This window comes from Gobius niger (assembly GCF_951799975.1).
Source record: "Gobius niger genome assembly, chromosome: 10".
In the NCBI taxonomy this organism is placed as follows: Eukaryota; Metazoa; Chordata; class Actinopteri; order Gobiiformes; family Gobiidae; genus Gobius; species Gobius niger.
In genome coordinates this window covers 23,589,052-23,602,691 of record NC_136861.1, presented here as the reverse complement: position 1 = coordinate 23,602,691, position 13,640 = coordinate 23,589,052, and the positions used below count along the sequence as shown (strand labels likewise).

At 41.3% G+C, this 13,640-nt stretch overlaps 1 protein-coding gene across 1 annotated transcript in view; it reads left to right on the top strand.

Moving 5' to 3' along the window:
- The window catches only part of fam20ca (FAM20C golgi associated secretory pathway kinase a), a 31,011-nt gene extending 18,004 nt beyond the window's left edge, over positions 1–13,007 (top strand). The window contains exons 4-10 of the mRNA XM_079565386.1: positions 7,609–7,701; positions 8,503–8,618; positions 10,849–11,029; positions 11,132–11,241; positions 11,319–11,400; positions 11,483–11,542; positions 11,726–13,007. Coding sequence (XP_079421512.1) covers positions 7,609–7,701; positions 8,503–8,618; positions 10,849–11,029; positions 11,132–11,241; positions 11,319–11,400; positions 11,483–11,542; positions 11,726–11,984 — 901 coding nt within the window. The 3' untranslated portion in view covers positions 11,985–13,007. The remainder of the gene's footprint in view (positions 1–7,608; positions 7,702–8,502; positions 8,619–10,848; positions 11,030–11,131; positions 11,242–11,318; positions 11,401–11,482; positions 11,543–11,725) is intronic.
- The last annotated feature ends 633 nt before the right edge of the window (positions 13,008–13,640 follow it).

Here is a 13,640-nt window from a genome sequence, read left to right as displayed (position 1 = left end):
TTCGCGCTGGCTTGTCCGCATGCCAGTTGGGCTGTCACATCTCACAGACCCTCTTCATGACAGGTGTTTGGAGTTACAGATTTTTAAGTGGAAATTCTCATCACATGGCCATCTCTGGTTACAAACTCAGACGCCTGCATGGAGAGAGAATGCCGCCCTTTATAGAAATGACTTTATTAGTGTCTGTGTGCTTTTATAACGCAACAGTCCAGCCATTATTTGAAAGGTCGTAATAATGTGTTATGCTGTGCTGTAAGTCTCGAGGATTCTGGGATTTCACTAATTCATGAAGAGTTTCACCTAGACATTTGTGTGCATGTTAACCATTTTCCTTGCAAAGTCTATGTGAGGATTTAACATAAATTGTATGAGCTGTGAGCCTATTGAAAGCTTTGTATATTAAGAAAATGCAATTAAGACTCTGACAACTTAATCCACTTAATACACAAGCTGGAGGCCTTTGGAAAGCTTTTACGTGACAACAAAATACCTTTGAATGACATAATGAATGCACCAACAGCACAGAGCCGATAAGAGGGGTGGGTTAAGTGCATTACAACATCCCAAAAGGCAAAACTAACCCCCTCAACGTCGCATTATGTTTTCTGGTGCTCTGGGCAGTGCAGCTGAACAAAAGTCAAATCAGTTTAAGCCATCTTTAACGTTTTGTACAGTTGATAATGATGCAGACACATGTTCAACCTGACATCGCTGTTTTCACCATCTCAACCTTTTTGCGTCTTCTAATAGCAAACTTGCAAAGCACAATAAAGCCAGTTTCTTACAAGTGAATAAAAGTACATTCTACTAAAGAAACAAAGTGACTAGTCTGAAACAATGCCATGATATAGTGATTTATTAGTCTATGCCCTTTAACAGCGAGACATTTGACCATCTGTCCACATAGACCTCTTGGCTGGACATCATTCCCCTCTCGCTCTTTCACTCGGATGTCGCCTTCGTCTGAGGTTTTGTGCTCCAGGGCTTGCACAGAGCTCTGGTGGTCCCAGATAGTGCCCTGGCCCACAGACACTCTGCCTCCTCAAAGAGACACTCACAGATTTAGAGAGGGGTGTAAAAATAAACTACAAATACATGCAGCAAACTTTGCATCTGCATCATGTTGCATCAGTGACTACATACAGGTAATCAAGCCCATACCTTCCTTTGTCCCAGCTTATATTTGCAGCAGTTTTGTGATCGTTTCCCCCCCAGTGCTTCCCACACACCGGCTGATAGCTGGGCTCTCCCTCTTGGCACCGTCTCTGTGTTGGAAATAGCATGAGGCTTGAAGACAACTTGTGTAACATCGATTTGAAATTCAATCTAGACACAGCCTCCTCCGGGCCATGGCTGAGTTTTAGATCCCTCTCCAATAGTGGCACTGGAAGAAATAAAGGAGAAGGGATGCCTTGAAGCTCGAAATACTCTGTTACCTTTGGTGGATAGAAATACGTAGAACTCGGTTTGAAGAAAGTCAGGACACTATAAAATGTGAAGTTTACCGCTTTCACAATAACACTGAATATTAGTTTGAATTTGATTGGAGCGAGAGCTGCATGTGTCGTCAAATTATTATTATTAAACATTATGTATAGAACCCCCAAAACAAGTTGTTACAAAAGAAATGTCAAACGCTCTGATATTTTGTTGGACCACTTTTAGCTTTGATTACAATGCGCATTTACTGTAGCATTGTTCCAGATCCAGTGCTGCAATTCAGTTTTCTTGTATTGATGATGGGAGAGTGCGGCCACTATGCAAAGTCTCCTCTAGCCTAAGTAGCCTAAATTGCAGACAAATGTTCTCGAACTGCCATCTGTACTTTGTAGTTTAAAGCAGAACTAGGTAACTCGCGCCCCTAGAGGCCATAAGCACCACTGCAGGTGTCGTAGCATGTTGCGTTTTTGTACTCATTAATTGTCCGTGAGAGTAAATGCTACGCTGACAGACAAGACAAAGGGAGAGAGGGATATTGTACATCCAATGACACAATGGAGATCTTTTTTTTTTTCACTCAAACTTGGCTGTAAAAACTGTTTAAGTGGCGCTAGCCCGCAGTTAGCTTTGCCCGTTAGCCTGTTAGCTTCTTCTTCGTGATTCCATTAGTGTGTATTGGTGACTCCTACCCGGTGGCAGGGAAGGGACCCCCAGAGGGACAACAAAAATGATTTATTAAGGTAAACAAGATACTTAGTTTTAGCTTTAAGTGTTGGACATTTTACCTCTCGTTTTACCCCTTTCATCAGCGACACATTTTAATCTTGCTCTTAGCTGTAGGCATATAAACCTCCAGTGGGAGGGGTTTAACTTGAACTAATACCACCCATCTTTGTACAAAAAACAGCTCTCCACTTGTTAAAAAAGTGTCAGTATCACCCTGTACCCTTAGGGCAGGTTAAACATTTAAAAAGATCAATATGAGTTTGAAAAAAATTCACAACTTTTGTTGCCATGGCACAGCCCGAGCACTTGACATGTTGCTCAATACAGTGAATACTAATCATTAGATCACTACTCTCTATGAGCCAGTGAAGTTCCTTCTGACACGGCTCAAAGGTCCATGGGAGTTTTATCTCACGTTGATCTTTTATCTTCTCCTCTTCTACGTGTCTGTCACCTTGAGAGGAATGAGCTTTCTAGATGGTGCCATTACCTCCGAGTGTCCAGAATAACACAGACTAATCACTGACCTTTCCACGGAAGGCGTATCATCAGGAGGAGCAAATGTGATGGACATTTAAACAAAGGCATAAACAAACAGGGAGAGGTGTTCAAGGACATGCAGTGGCAGCTTAGTGTCAGAAACAAAATTTAATGGGGAACAATGTGTAGAGTGAAGTTGGATGTATAAACACAAAGCTGATCCTATATACTGATATTTTCAAAATAGCAGAGTTTATGAAATCATTTTACTTAGGTACCTGTTGAAATAAAAGGTATGCATCCAAATAATGAATGAAGTAAGAATAGTTATTTGGTAAAAAATTTATTTGTGAGCATAAAAGTCTTAGTGTTTTAGTTGTGATGTAATCTGAGAGATGAGACATGAAATAATACGGAAATTACAAGTATTTCTTATACAATCATTCTTAAGATACAAGAATGATTATGCATTTGTAAATAAGTAAGTAAGTGCTTTATTTGTCATTGTACAAGCGGACTGCGAAATAGTGTTCAGGTGTTAGTCCTGAGCCGCTGCGACTGAGCCGCGCTGCCACCGTGGGTCAACTTGACCAGCATATTTTTGGAGTTTGAGGAAACTGGAACACCCGGAGGAAACCTGACTGGCTGCCTTAAGTCTCCTCTGACACTCTGAAATGATGCACCGCCTCCAGGGTTTGTCCATACATCAGAGCGTGGTGTCCTGCACTGGTCAGCTCCACCTCGTCCTCCTGCGTAGCTCCCCCCGCTCCACAACAGTCTTTCACCACCTTCTGGCAAGAGTTTAGCAGTTAATCTGTTTTATTCTCCAGTGAACGCCCATTAGCAAGAACAATGGAAGGCATGTGTGCCTTAGCTGTGAGTCTCGCCTGGATACCTCCTTGTTTGTCTCTTTTTTGATTCCTGTAGCTCCTCTTGTGACGCCTCCACTGTGCTGCAGGTGTGGGGGGCTCTTGGTGCCTCTTCAGTGTCTCAGAAGAAGGAATTTTTAGGTCACAAATGCGGATAAGCTAGCTGTTTACTTTTAAAAAGCAGCTTCTTCAGGACCATTATGGACTCTCTGCAGTAAAAAAAAAATCCACAGATACCCACAAAAACACAGCAAAGATGTACAAAAGTACCCAGTAAAACAATGTGGAACACAGAAGCAACAAATGCAGTTTGCAGAAAAAGGCAAAAAAAAAAAGCAGCTGTGCCAAGAGAGAGGGAGGCTGCTGCTTGTTTACATGTAAATCTAACAACTCAAGTTAAATTGGTGAATCAGCAAATATGTTTTTTTGTTATTTTTATCTTACTATGTTGTGTTTTGTTTCATTTTATTCTTTCTTGTTTATTGCTTGTCCTGATTTTATTGTAATAATGAATCTATGTTTTATTTTGTTCATCAGAAAGTCTGATCCACTGACAATGGGTGAATACATAATATTTTCTCATTGTCATTCATTATATAACTGACAATGGAGTTATCAAATGTTACATATCTTTCTAAGAATAGAGCATCGATACTTCAATATGCTAGTCCTCAATTTAAAGTAAAACACTGATTTTTACTTTTTTTCTAACTGAGGGAATAAGTGCAACTAAAAGAATCAGAGCAACCCACTGAAGCACCCGAACAAAGATGGTGCTGCTGGCTTCTGCTTGAAAAGTGATTAAAATTTCACTGCACGATTTAGTTTCTTTTTCTCATTCTGAAGCCCCGTTCCCATCGTCCCTGGGCAGATCTTTTTAATCATAGTTGAAATCTGTAGCGCTCCCCAGGCGAACCTTATCTCCCCTCGTCATTTCAGTGCAGACAGTGACATAGAAGGAGTTTGATTTGTTGTAGCTGGATTTGAGTCTCCGCAGCTCTCTTTCTGTCACCACCGTGCATCATCACAGAGACGGAAAGAACAAGGAGCTACTAGTTTTTAATATTATGGATATAGCCCATTTCACCACTTCAGCTACAGCCTTTCCCGTATCAACCTGTCCTATGCAGGATGGTGAGGTGTTTGTCAGCTGAACCAAAGTTTAACCACAATACAACTTAGCATTAGCATTAGCCACTTTACAAGCACATGGCCTTTATGGTTAGGCATTGTCCCTGTCATGATGGAAATGGTTCTTTCATTTATTCTTAGTATCTCCTTTAACCTCTTCATGAAAATAACTGACATGGAGACATATTTTGCACGTCGTTGTGTTCATGACAGTCACCAAGCTATAGGAAAACGCTCTCTATCTTAAAAGAGAATACAACTTCTAACCAACTAATAACCATGAATTCTTATTTTATAGACATTTATCAATGTACATAGTTTTTTTTAAATCAAATATACATGGAATGATAAGTTTTGTTTGGGTTGCAGCTTGTATTGACACTTTGAAGGTCGGTCCCAATGCTTTAGACCAGCGTCTCTCAACTGGTGGGTCGAGACGAGGGCTGGGTTGCTTAAAGGGACGGTCTTATGCAAAATCGACTTTTTCAAGTTTTGCATCATGTTATTATGTCATTCCCTCATTAAAAACATGCCTGAAGTGTTGCCTTGGCACATTCGCGTATTTTTGAGTAATCTGTAATAACTCTGATGGCAGCCATTTTAGGGATAGGTTTGCCTGAGTCCTCCTAGGAACGCCCCCACCTCCTGGAGACGCCTCCGAGCTTTCGTCACCAGCCGAGTAACCAACCACTGCTCCTCAGCAGAGCCCCCTCCCCACTGATGCCACAGACAGCGTGTGGAGGGGGCGTGTCGGAAAGGGTCAGAGGTTCTTAAAGAGACAGAGGCCTAATTTCAAGACATTCACTACAGCCATTTTGAAAGAGCAATTTTATACAAGGCAGTTATTCTAATTTACTGCATTAACAGACCAACAGAAGGTTTCGTCATCATTGTAGTGTGATATAGATTGGTGCTATGTGATTGAAAAAAGCATAATACCCCCTCTTTAATCGATTAATCGATTTGAATCAATGTTCCTTTGAAAAGCCAGATATAGATTCAAAAACCCTAAATGAGATAGAGACTTACTTTTTTTTTACACCGCATCTGTTCTTCATTTTGAGTGCTAGCTCGTCCCTGTAGCCCTCCGGGAGCACAGTTATAACGAGGCAAAAAAACAGTAAAAAAAAAAATAGCTCCCATGGATATACAACGGCTTTTGTATATTTTTCCTTGTCCCGCATATTTATTTCCACGAATCTTGCCGCGGACAGCTTCACTCTGACTGTAGCAGGGGCAGCCATGTTGTTTGCTGTCAAAGGCAAAGTGCGTCATTATTCACATGGCAACAAAATCTTAATGTAAATATTCATATTTTTACTAATTTACCAAGTATGAATTAGTTTTTATTTACAGCATTAGTTCTTCTGAGAATGTCTTCCATATTCAAGAAAAAGGTTCAGGTTCAGGTTAAGGTATACTGAAATAGAATTGGTACTGTGTGATATCCTTAACTGAATTGAAAATCAATCAAGTGAATCGATTTGTTTTGTCCTCTAGTCAGGACCCAAAAGTGTGTCGTAAACCCCTTCCAGGGAACGTTTCTTTCAATATAATACATCTGAATCTGTAAAAATGATTTTATGGTTCATTTAAAGTTTGTTCAACATAATTTGTAGGGAAAATACAGTATTTTACATGAAAAACTGATATAATTGCCACTCTAGGATTTTGCTCCTGACAGCATCCCAGTTGAGAACCACTGCTTTAGACCAATTGAGAACTAGAATAAATACTCAGAGAAACCACCATTGTGACTGGTTAGAATAAACAACCTTGCAGCACAGAAACTACAATTGGAGCACATTGTTATCGTAATGCTGGTGGGAGGTCAAAGACAAAGATGCTGATTATCTTGGAATAGATAAATGAATGTAACGATAAGGAATCATGCGATTGTTTCGGTGCTACCTCTTTAAGGTCACCTCAAAAGTGTCCCTGCCGATTCCTCCTTGTGTAAACAGCCTTTTATTCACCGCCATTGCTCTTGAAAATAAAGCTCTGCGATTACAATGGAAGGGCATTGATTTATTGGAACATGGCTGCTTTGCTGACATGAAAGAACCGGGGGAGGGCAGGTTATTTTAGTCGCCAATTGTTAATTCCTTTTTATAAAAAAGCCGAGAAAAAGTGAGAGCAGAATTGGACGTCATTTTGAGAAGTCATTTGAAAGCAACACGTAAAAGCATGCTTGCTTAATTGTGTGAAAGAAAAGGCATTGTGTCCACCGTGGCAGAACATGAGGACCGATTGTGTTAGTAATTTGTGGTACATTTATGCCCCGCTGACCTCTTGAGGCTGGAGTTTGTACATTTGGCTCTAACCTGCAATGAAAATAAAGAGGCTTGTTTGCGAATGAATGAATGATAATATGACCACTATGAAATCTCACTCTGGGATATTGACATCAAGAGTGGTTTCCTAAAGGTGCATTGTGCAACTTTTTCTGTGAAAATAAAAGATATTTGTGCGTATTTTACTTTGTAGTGACCAAATGTCTGTATGAGTGGTCAACGTAGCGCCTTTACTTTCCATCACGGTGGTCTCTACAACACTCCAGGATCACTTGTTTTGTATGTTTTCTGGTGAGAGGCTCCTTCAGCAGTGAAAACCATCCAATCAATTGATCCTGGAGCGTCCAAGAGACCAGTGTGTTGGAAAGTAAAGGCTCTACGTTGACCACTCATACAGACATTAGGTCACGACAAGGTCAAATCTGCAAAAATATCTTCTTTTTTTTCTACATAAAAAGTTGCACAATGCACCTTGAAGAAGTTCTAAACCACGACTGATACAAAAAGAAGACAAAACGTGACTAGTGTGAGAAACAGTTTTGTATTATCAAAATCACAAAGTATCACGAAGGTAATCTGATAAGAAGATAATAATTAATAAAGACCTTTAAGTCTGTGGCAAACCTGAATGGCTGTTATTAAAGGACATTTTCTCTTCTATATTTCAGGCAGACCCGGGAGCAGGAAACACCTCCAGATTTCTTCTACTTCTCTGACTTCGAAAGACACAATGCAGAGATTGCAGCTTTCCATTTGGACAGGTATGTCTCCTTAGAGATGCATAGATAGAACATATTGAGAAAAGAGTCATTTCAATATTTCACTCAGTGCATGAAAAATGAAATAAGATATCAACTTCCTCTGAGCAAAATAGGAGTACTCTCTGCTCTATCTTAACCAGTAATCAAATACCTTCTCATTTGTTTCAATATCACCAAACCTTTTTCACTGCTAAATGTTCTGAAGTCTCAAAAGGTTTCCGCCCTCAGCTCCATCTCTCCATCGCCTGCCCCTGTGTGTTTGAGTCAGCAGCGTGCACACAATACATGGCTCAGTGTTTCCTCTGCAGCACATGCACACACACAGGTCCTTTGTCGCCCGGGCCCTCCATGACTGAGCACTTTGCAGGTCCTGAATGCGCCCCTCTGTAGGCTAAAGTTTCTCCCAGTCTCTCTGCTCCGGCCCGCTGTCTGCTGTACGTCCACACAGCTCCCAGGAGGCTTAGCTTCAGTCTGCACGGGGTCAGCAAACACACAAGCTAAACAGTGGGTGAAAAGGTGTAGTGTTCTGACATGAGAGCATGAGAAAAGACAAGAACACAGGGAAGAGGAAGGTCGGGTGTAAGGTCACGGCTTTTAGGGAAAGGATACAGTCCTTGGGTATAGGGGAAGGAGTTACACCACACTTAACAGTACAGGAATAGCATGGTAATAGGATACATATGATGGAAGCTAGGATAATGATCAACCCTGTTTTCTCTCTTTTGATGAAGTAAACAGAGATGCACTGTTTCTGACACTTTTCGCTCTCATTATGGCGTCTTCTCCATTTGTCTCCTTCAGGATACTCGATTTCCGCAGAGTGCCCCCAGTGGCCGGTCGCCTCGTCAACATGACCAGAGAGATCCGAGATGTGACCCGTGACAAGAAGCTGTGGAGGACCTTCTTTATCTCTCCAGGTGAGAATCAGAATAGGTTTTACGGGGCTGTGTCTGGTTTCCCGAGTGTGCTAAAAATAGCTTGACTGACATATGTCTTTATATCTGGACAAACTCTGTCCGACTCCATTGATTTCCACTGTGCTCGTTACAGTCAACTAGCATTTCCGTGTCAATTTCAGAAAAAGAAAAAGAGATACTCTGATGAGGACTAGATCTTTCCGTGCTACATACTTTTTTACATGCGGAAATGCAAAGCAAAGACCGCTCTTAAATTGTCCATGTAATTTGTGCAGCTCCACTGACAATAAAAAAGCCCACATAGTTTATAGGCAGGAAGACGGGAAGGGGCAAACACCAACGCAACCTGCCTCTCCTGCCAAACTACATGCTTTTTCAAATATCAAAGACATTTAGTCTGGGAGCGTGCGTGAACTCAGCGATTTTCCGGTGGGCGTGATTGACAGATGGGATAAACCAATTAGAGAAAAGATGGATATGATGCAGGAACAAGCTAAAGGAAGCCTTTTCAAAAACAGCCCTTTTCACAAGGGAAGCTTTCAACGCTCCGGTTTGAGGGATTTTATATTTTTAAAACAGATGAAAGCGCAAAACAAAACAGTGTATCAGTCGCCGCGCCGCCATCTTTAATGTTTTGAAAAATGGCAGTGACCTCCGTCTCTTGGTGGATGAACTCCCGCCTCTTGGCCCCTGATTGGTCTGATATTAAAGAGAGTCTAAACGCAGCCAGTGGAGAGTCATGCGATCAGTGGAGCTCCAGACTCCCACAGGAAATGACGTCAGCTCTACTTTTTCCCGCAACATTTATTTAAATTAGACTCAATAAAACACCTTTAATAAACTCCACTATCCTTAAGGTTAGGATTAGGGTTAGTTTAGATAAGTTTAAATCAGTACTAAGTAACTCATGCGCCCTAGAGGCCATAAGCGCCACTGCAGGTGTCGTAGCATGTTGTGTTTAATTGTTCGTGAGAGTAAATACTACACTGACAGAAAAGACAAAGGGAGAGGGTGATATTGTACATCCACATACACAATGGAGATTGTTTTATAACCAGAGTGTAAATACTGTTTAAGTGGCGCTCATCCGCAGCTAGCTTTGCAATTTAACATGCTAGCTTCTTCTTCGTGATTCCATTAGTGTGTATTGGTGCTTCGACACGGTGGCAGTCAAGTTGCAAGCATGGTTTTCTGGCCAGAGACAGAGACACCAGGGGAAATGAAAGACCCCCCAATCATCCCATTAACACTTGTATTAGCCCCAGAGGGACTACGAAAAGGATTTATTAAGGTAAACAAGTTACTTAGTACTGCTTTAAACTCTCGTAGTGGAGCTCCACTGATCACGTGCCCCTTCATCGGCTGCGTTCAGACCCTTCTCCCATTATTGGCAAATTCAGGAAATGGTTGGCTGCGAGCAGCTGTCCAGACAGTTCTTCTTTTGAACAGAAAGGAGGAACATCTGACTGGCCAGGCAAGCAGCCAAATAGTGAGCAACTAACGCCGACTTCCATCAAATCATCAAAATCTCTGAATTATCATGCCTGAACCAAACTACCATGATGATTCATTTTCGTCCATTCGGCTGCAGTAAACAAGTTTACCACTCGCTGTTGTTGAGATTAGCATAGTTAGAGATGTTGTGCCGATAATAATTTTACACAAAGCTGTGGCCGATGTTTAGGACTATCAATTAGATGATAGAGAAAACGTTTTAAAGTGACATTTTAAAGATGAATGTTGTGGTAGTCATCAGTGATACACTACTCGTGTCCAGTGTTTGTCCGAAGCATGTGGGACTTTTGAGGGGTGTGTTATTAGCGGTGACGTCATTTAAGTAAAGGTACATTCATAAACTTGGAGTATTTTCCAGTGCAATTGTGCAACAGGAAACAACAAAAGACGCTTCTCCTGGCTCACGTTATAAACCTCCTTTTAAAGTGAACTTGGTCAAGGCGAAAGCAGACTAAGTACAATGCCTGTGTAGCCTTTCAAGGACTATTTGAGGCAGTGCTTGTTTGTCACCACAAGATGGCAGTAAAGTCATGCAGTTCTCCAAGAATGTGACAATTGGATCTCACTGCCAATTGCTTTGCCATATTGACCATGTAGTGAGGAGGTGTTTTTCTTTTTTCTTTTACCAATTATTGAAACTTTATAGAAAAATCATTCCAAACATCTGGTTCAACTTGCATTACGCAGAATAACAGTTTTCTTTTCTGTCTTTTAGCCAACAACGTGTGCTTCTACGGTGAATGCTCGTACTACTGCTCCACAGAGCACGCTCTCTGCGGTAAACCGGACCAGATCGAAGGCTCACTTGCTGCGTTCCTGCCAGACCTGAACTTAGCGAAGCGCAAGACATGGAGAAACCCATGGAGACGCTCTTATCACAAGCGCAAGAAGGCAGAGTCAGTATTCATGTCCCTCAATGTGTCTTTAGTGTTTATTTTTTTATACAAAACTTATACAAACAGCTTGCAGCATGTGTAAACCGTTTGCTAAATTTACAGGTGGGAGGTGGACCCTGACTACTGCGATGAGGTCAAACAGACGCCTCCGTACGATCGCGGGACACGTCTTCTGGACATTATGGACATGACCGTCTTTGACTTCTTGATGGGTATATAAGAGATCTTGTGAAAACATTTAAAATATAGCAAATCAATAAACAACAAATACTCACTGATATAATTACAGGCAACATGGATCGGCACCATTACGAAACATTTGAGAAGTTTGGAAATGACACCTTCATCATTCACCTTGATAATGGGAGAGGGTAAGTGCACACTGCAGTCTTTTATCAGGAAATCAGTGCGAAAAACATAATCTGAGTAAACGCCACGGCTTGTTGTTTGAAGGTTTGGCAAACACTCCCATGATGAGCTGTCTATTCTGGTGCCTCTCAGTCAATGCTGCAGGTGGGTTGTCCTCACCGCTTTCTATACCCATAACCATTCACAACATTAATATGTAGTGTTACTTAATTACTTAATATGTTCTTAAACAGTAATTACAGTTTTGTTCTCCTATTTATCATAATGCAAGTCAGTGAATACACATGAAACCCATCACCTAAACAAACCCGTTTTGTCTCTTTGTAGATTGAGACAGTCGACATATTTCCGTCTCCAGCTACTGGCCAAAGAGGACTACCGCCTGAGCGCCCTGATGGAGGAGTCTCTGTCCCAGGACCGCCTCTCGCCCCTCCTGATCCAGCCACACCTGCAGGCCATGGACCGGCGCCTCCGCTTGGTCCTGCAAGTCCTGGCAGTCTGCATAGACAAAGAAGGCTATGCTAACGTCGTGGAGGAGGACTTACAGGAGGCCGCAGCTACTCACAGGAGTCCAGGGTACAGGTAGTGAGCCTCCCCTGAACGTGGACAATGGACCAGATTAGTGGAACAAATATCCCACATCTTCTATCAAGCTGAATTCAGTGAATTCCAAAACCTGCCTGGATGGACCTTGCTTCTAAGTGTTTTTAGAAAAGTTTAGCCGAAGACTGCTCTGACCGAAGTTTTGTATTTGTTAGATACAGATGTATTTTATTTTATCAAATGTTGTTTATCACATAATGGAGCCACTGCTGTGTTCTGTCATATTTTAAATAAAGCTTTTAAATGTTGAATATATAAACATATCCAAAAATGGACAGGAGAGCATATGATTATGGATGATCAGCTTTAACAATGAGTTTATCTAAAGACTGTATTGTTATTTTCCGGATATTTCAGTTCACATTTAGAAGTGCAGCTGACTGTGATTGTCAGGACCTTCACTTAGCCTTACAGAAACTTATTTTTACCTGCTTCTTACTATTATCTGGATCGGTTTGCTGGGAATATTTGTGTGTGGCTTTACAACAGTAATGTCACATTAATAACCCCCCAAAAAACAAATTTGATACACTGTGGGATAGAAGAAAAAACAATTATCTTTCACTTAATTTTGAAAAGCACACTTAGGCCAGTTTTCACAAATACAGCAAAATGCAATACCTGTATGTTAAGCTATTTTCTGATAAACTACTAAATTTCAATCGTTATGCTGCTTTTATGATGGAACTCGGTGGTATATTTTTAGAACATAATGTTGATTTATTTTAAACAAGTTGCTGAAATAGTGCCAGTGCAATTTTTTTTTTTCTTCTTTATATTATAATGTTTTATTTTTGTTGACCCTTTTTCTTGTGTATTAAATGGCTAACCCAGTTTCAGTGCAATGAAAGATGTTTGTAACTTGAATGTTTAAGCTACATCAAAGCTAAGACGTCATCACTACGAAGCTCACAGTTAAACATTGGGTACTTTTTGTTATTTTCTGTGTAAATATCTATAAATATTTTGAAGACAAAGCTGCAACACGTTAGGCTTCTGTTCTGCTGAACTGCATTGTTACTGTGAAGATCTGTTTACTACATGAATAAAGAGTGCAATAAAATAAAAATGGACCAAATGTTTCTATTACAGCAAACTTGTGTTTTTGGGAACGTATCAGCCTAAAACCTCTGCCACCAACTCCTAGAGAATAAACATTTAGTTATTCTTAACTATCAATTCTATTCTATCAATTTGTTTCACTGTTTCACAACTCAATAGGTGTGTTTAAGATGAGCGAGGCGCTGCAGGCGGCTGCAGGCGAGCGGTGCATGCCGGTCAGAATCGCTGTGACGCCACCTGTGCGACGGTGCCCGTATTCTCGTGAGACCGAGGCGGCTGGAGCGCCTTGGGGAGGCGAGCGAAGTTGCTTTTCTCCGCCTCGCTCGGCTGGCTGAACTACAAAGGCCAAAGGGATTGTGGGAAATGAAGTGCCGTAAACACGTACGCTGACAGAGGACTGACAGATGATTGGATATGAGTTGTGTTTAGATCGGAGACGTGTTGCCGTGACGCTCCGCAGCTCCTGCATCCTTTTTTCTCATCACCAAGATCTACTTACATCTGCAGAAATGCTTCAGAGTCTTCATATTTGACAGAAAGTGCCCGTGTGTTCAACATATGGCCTACATTTTAATAT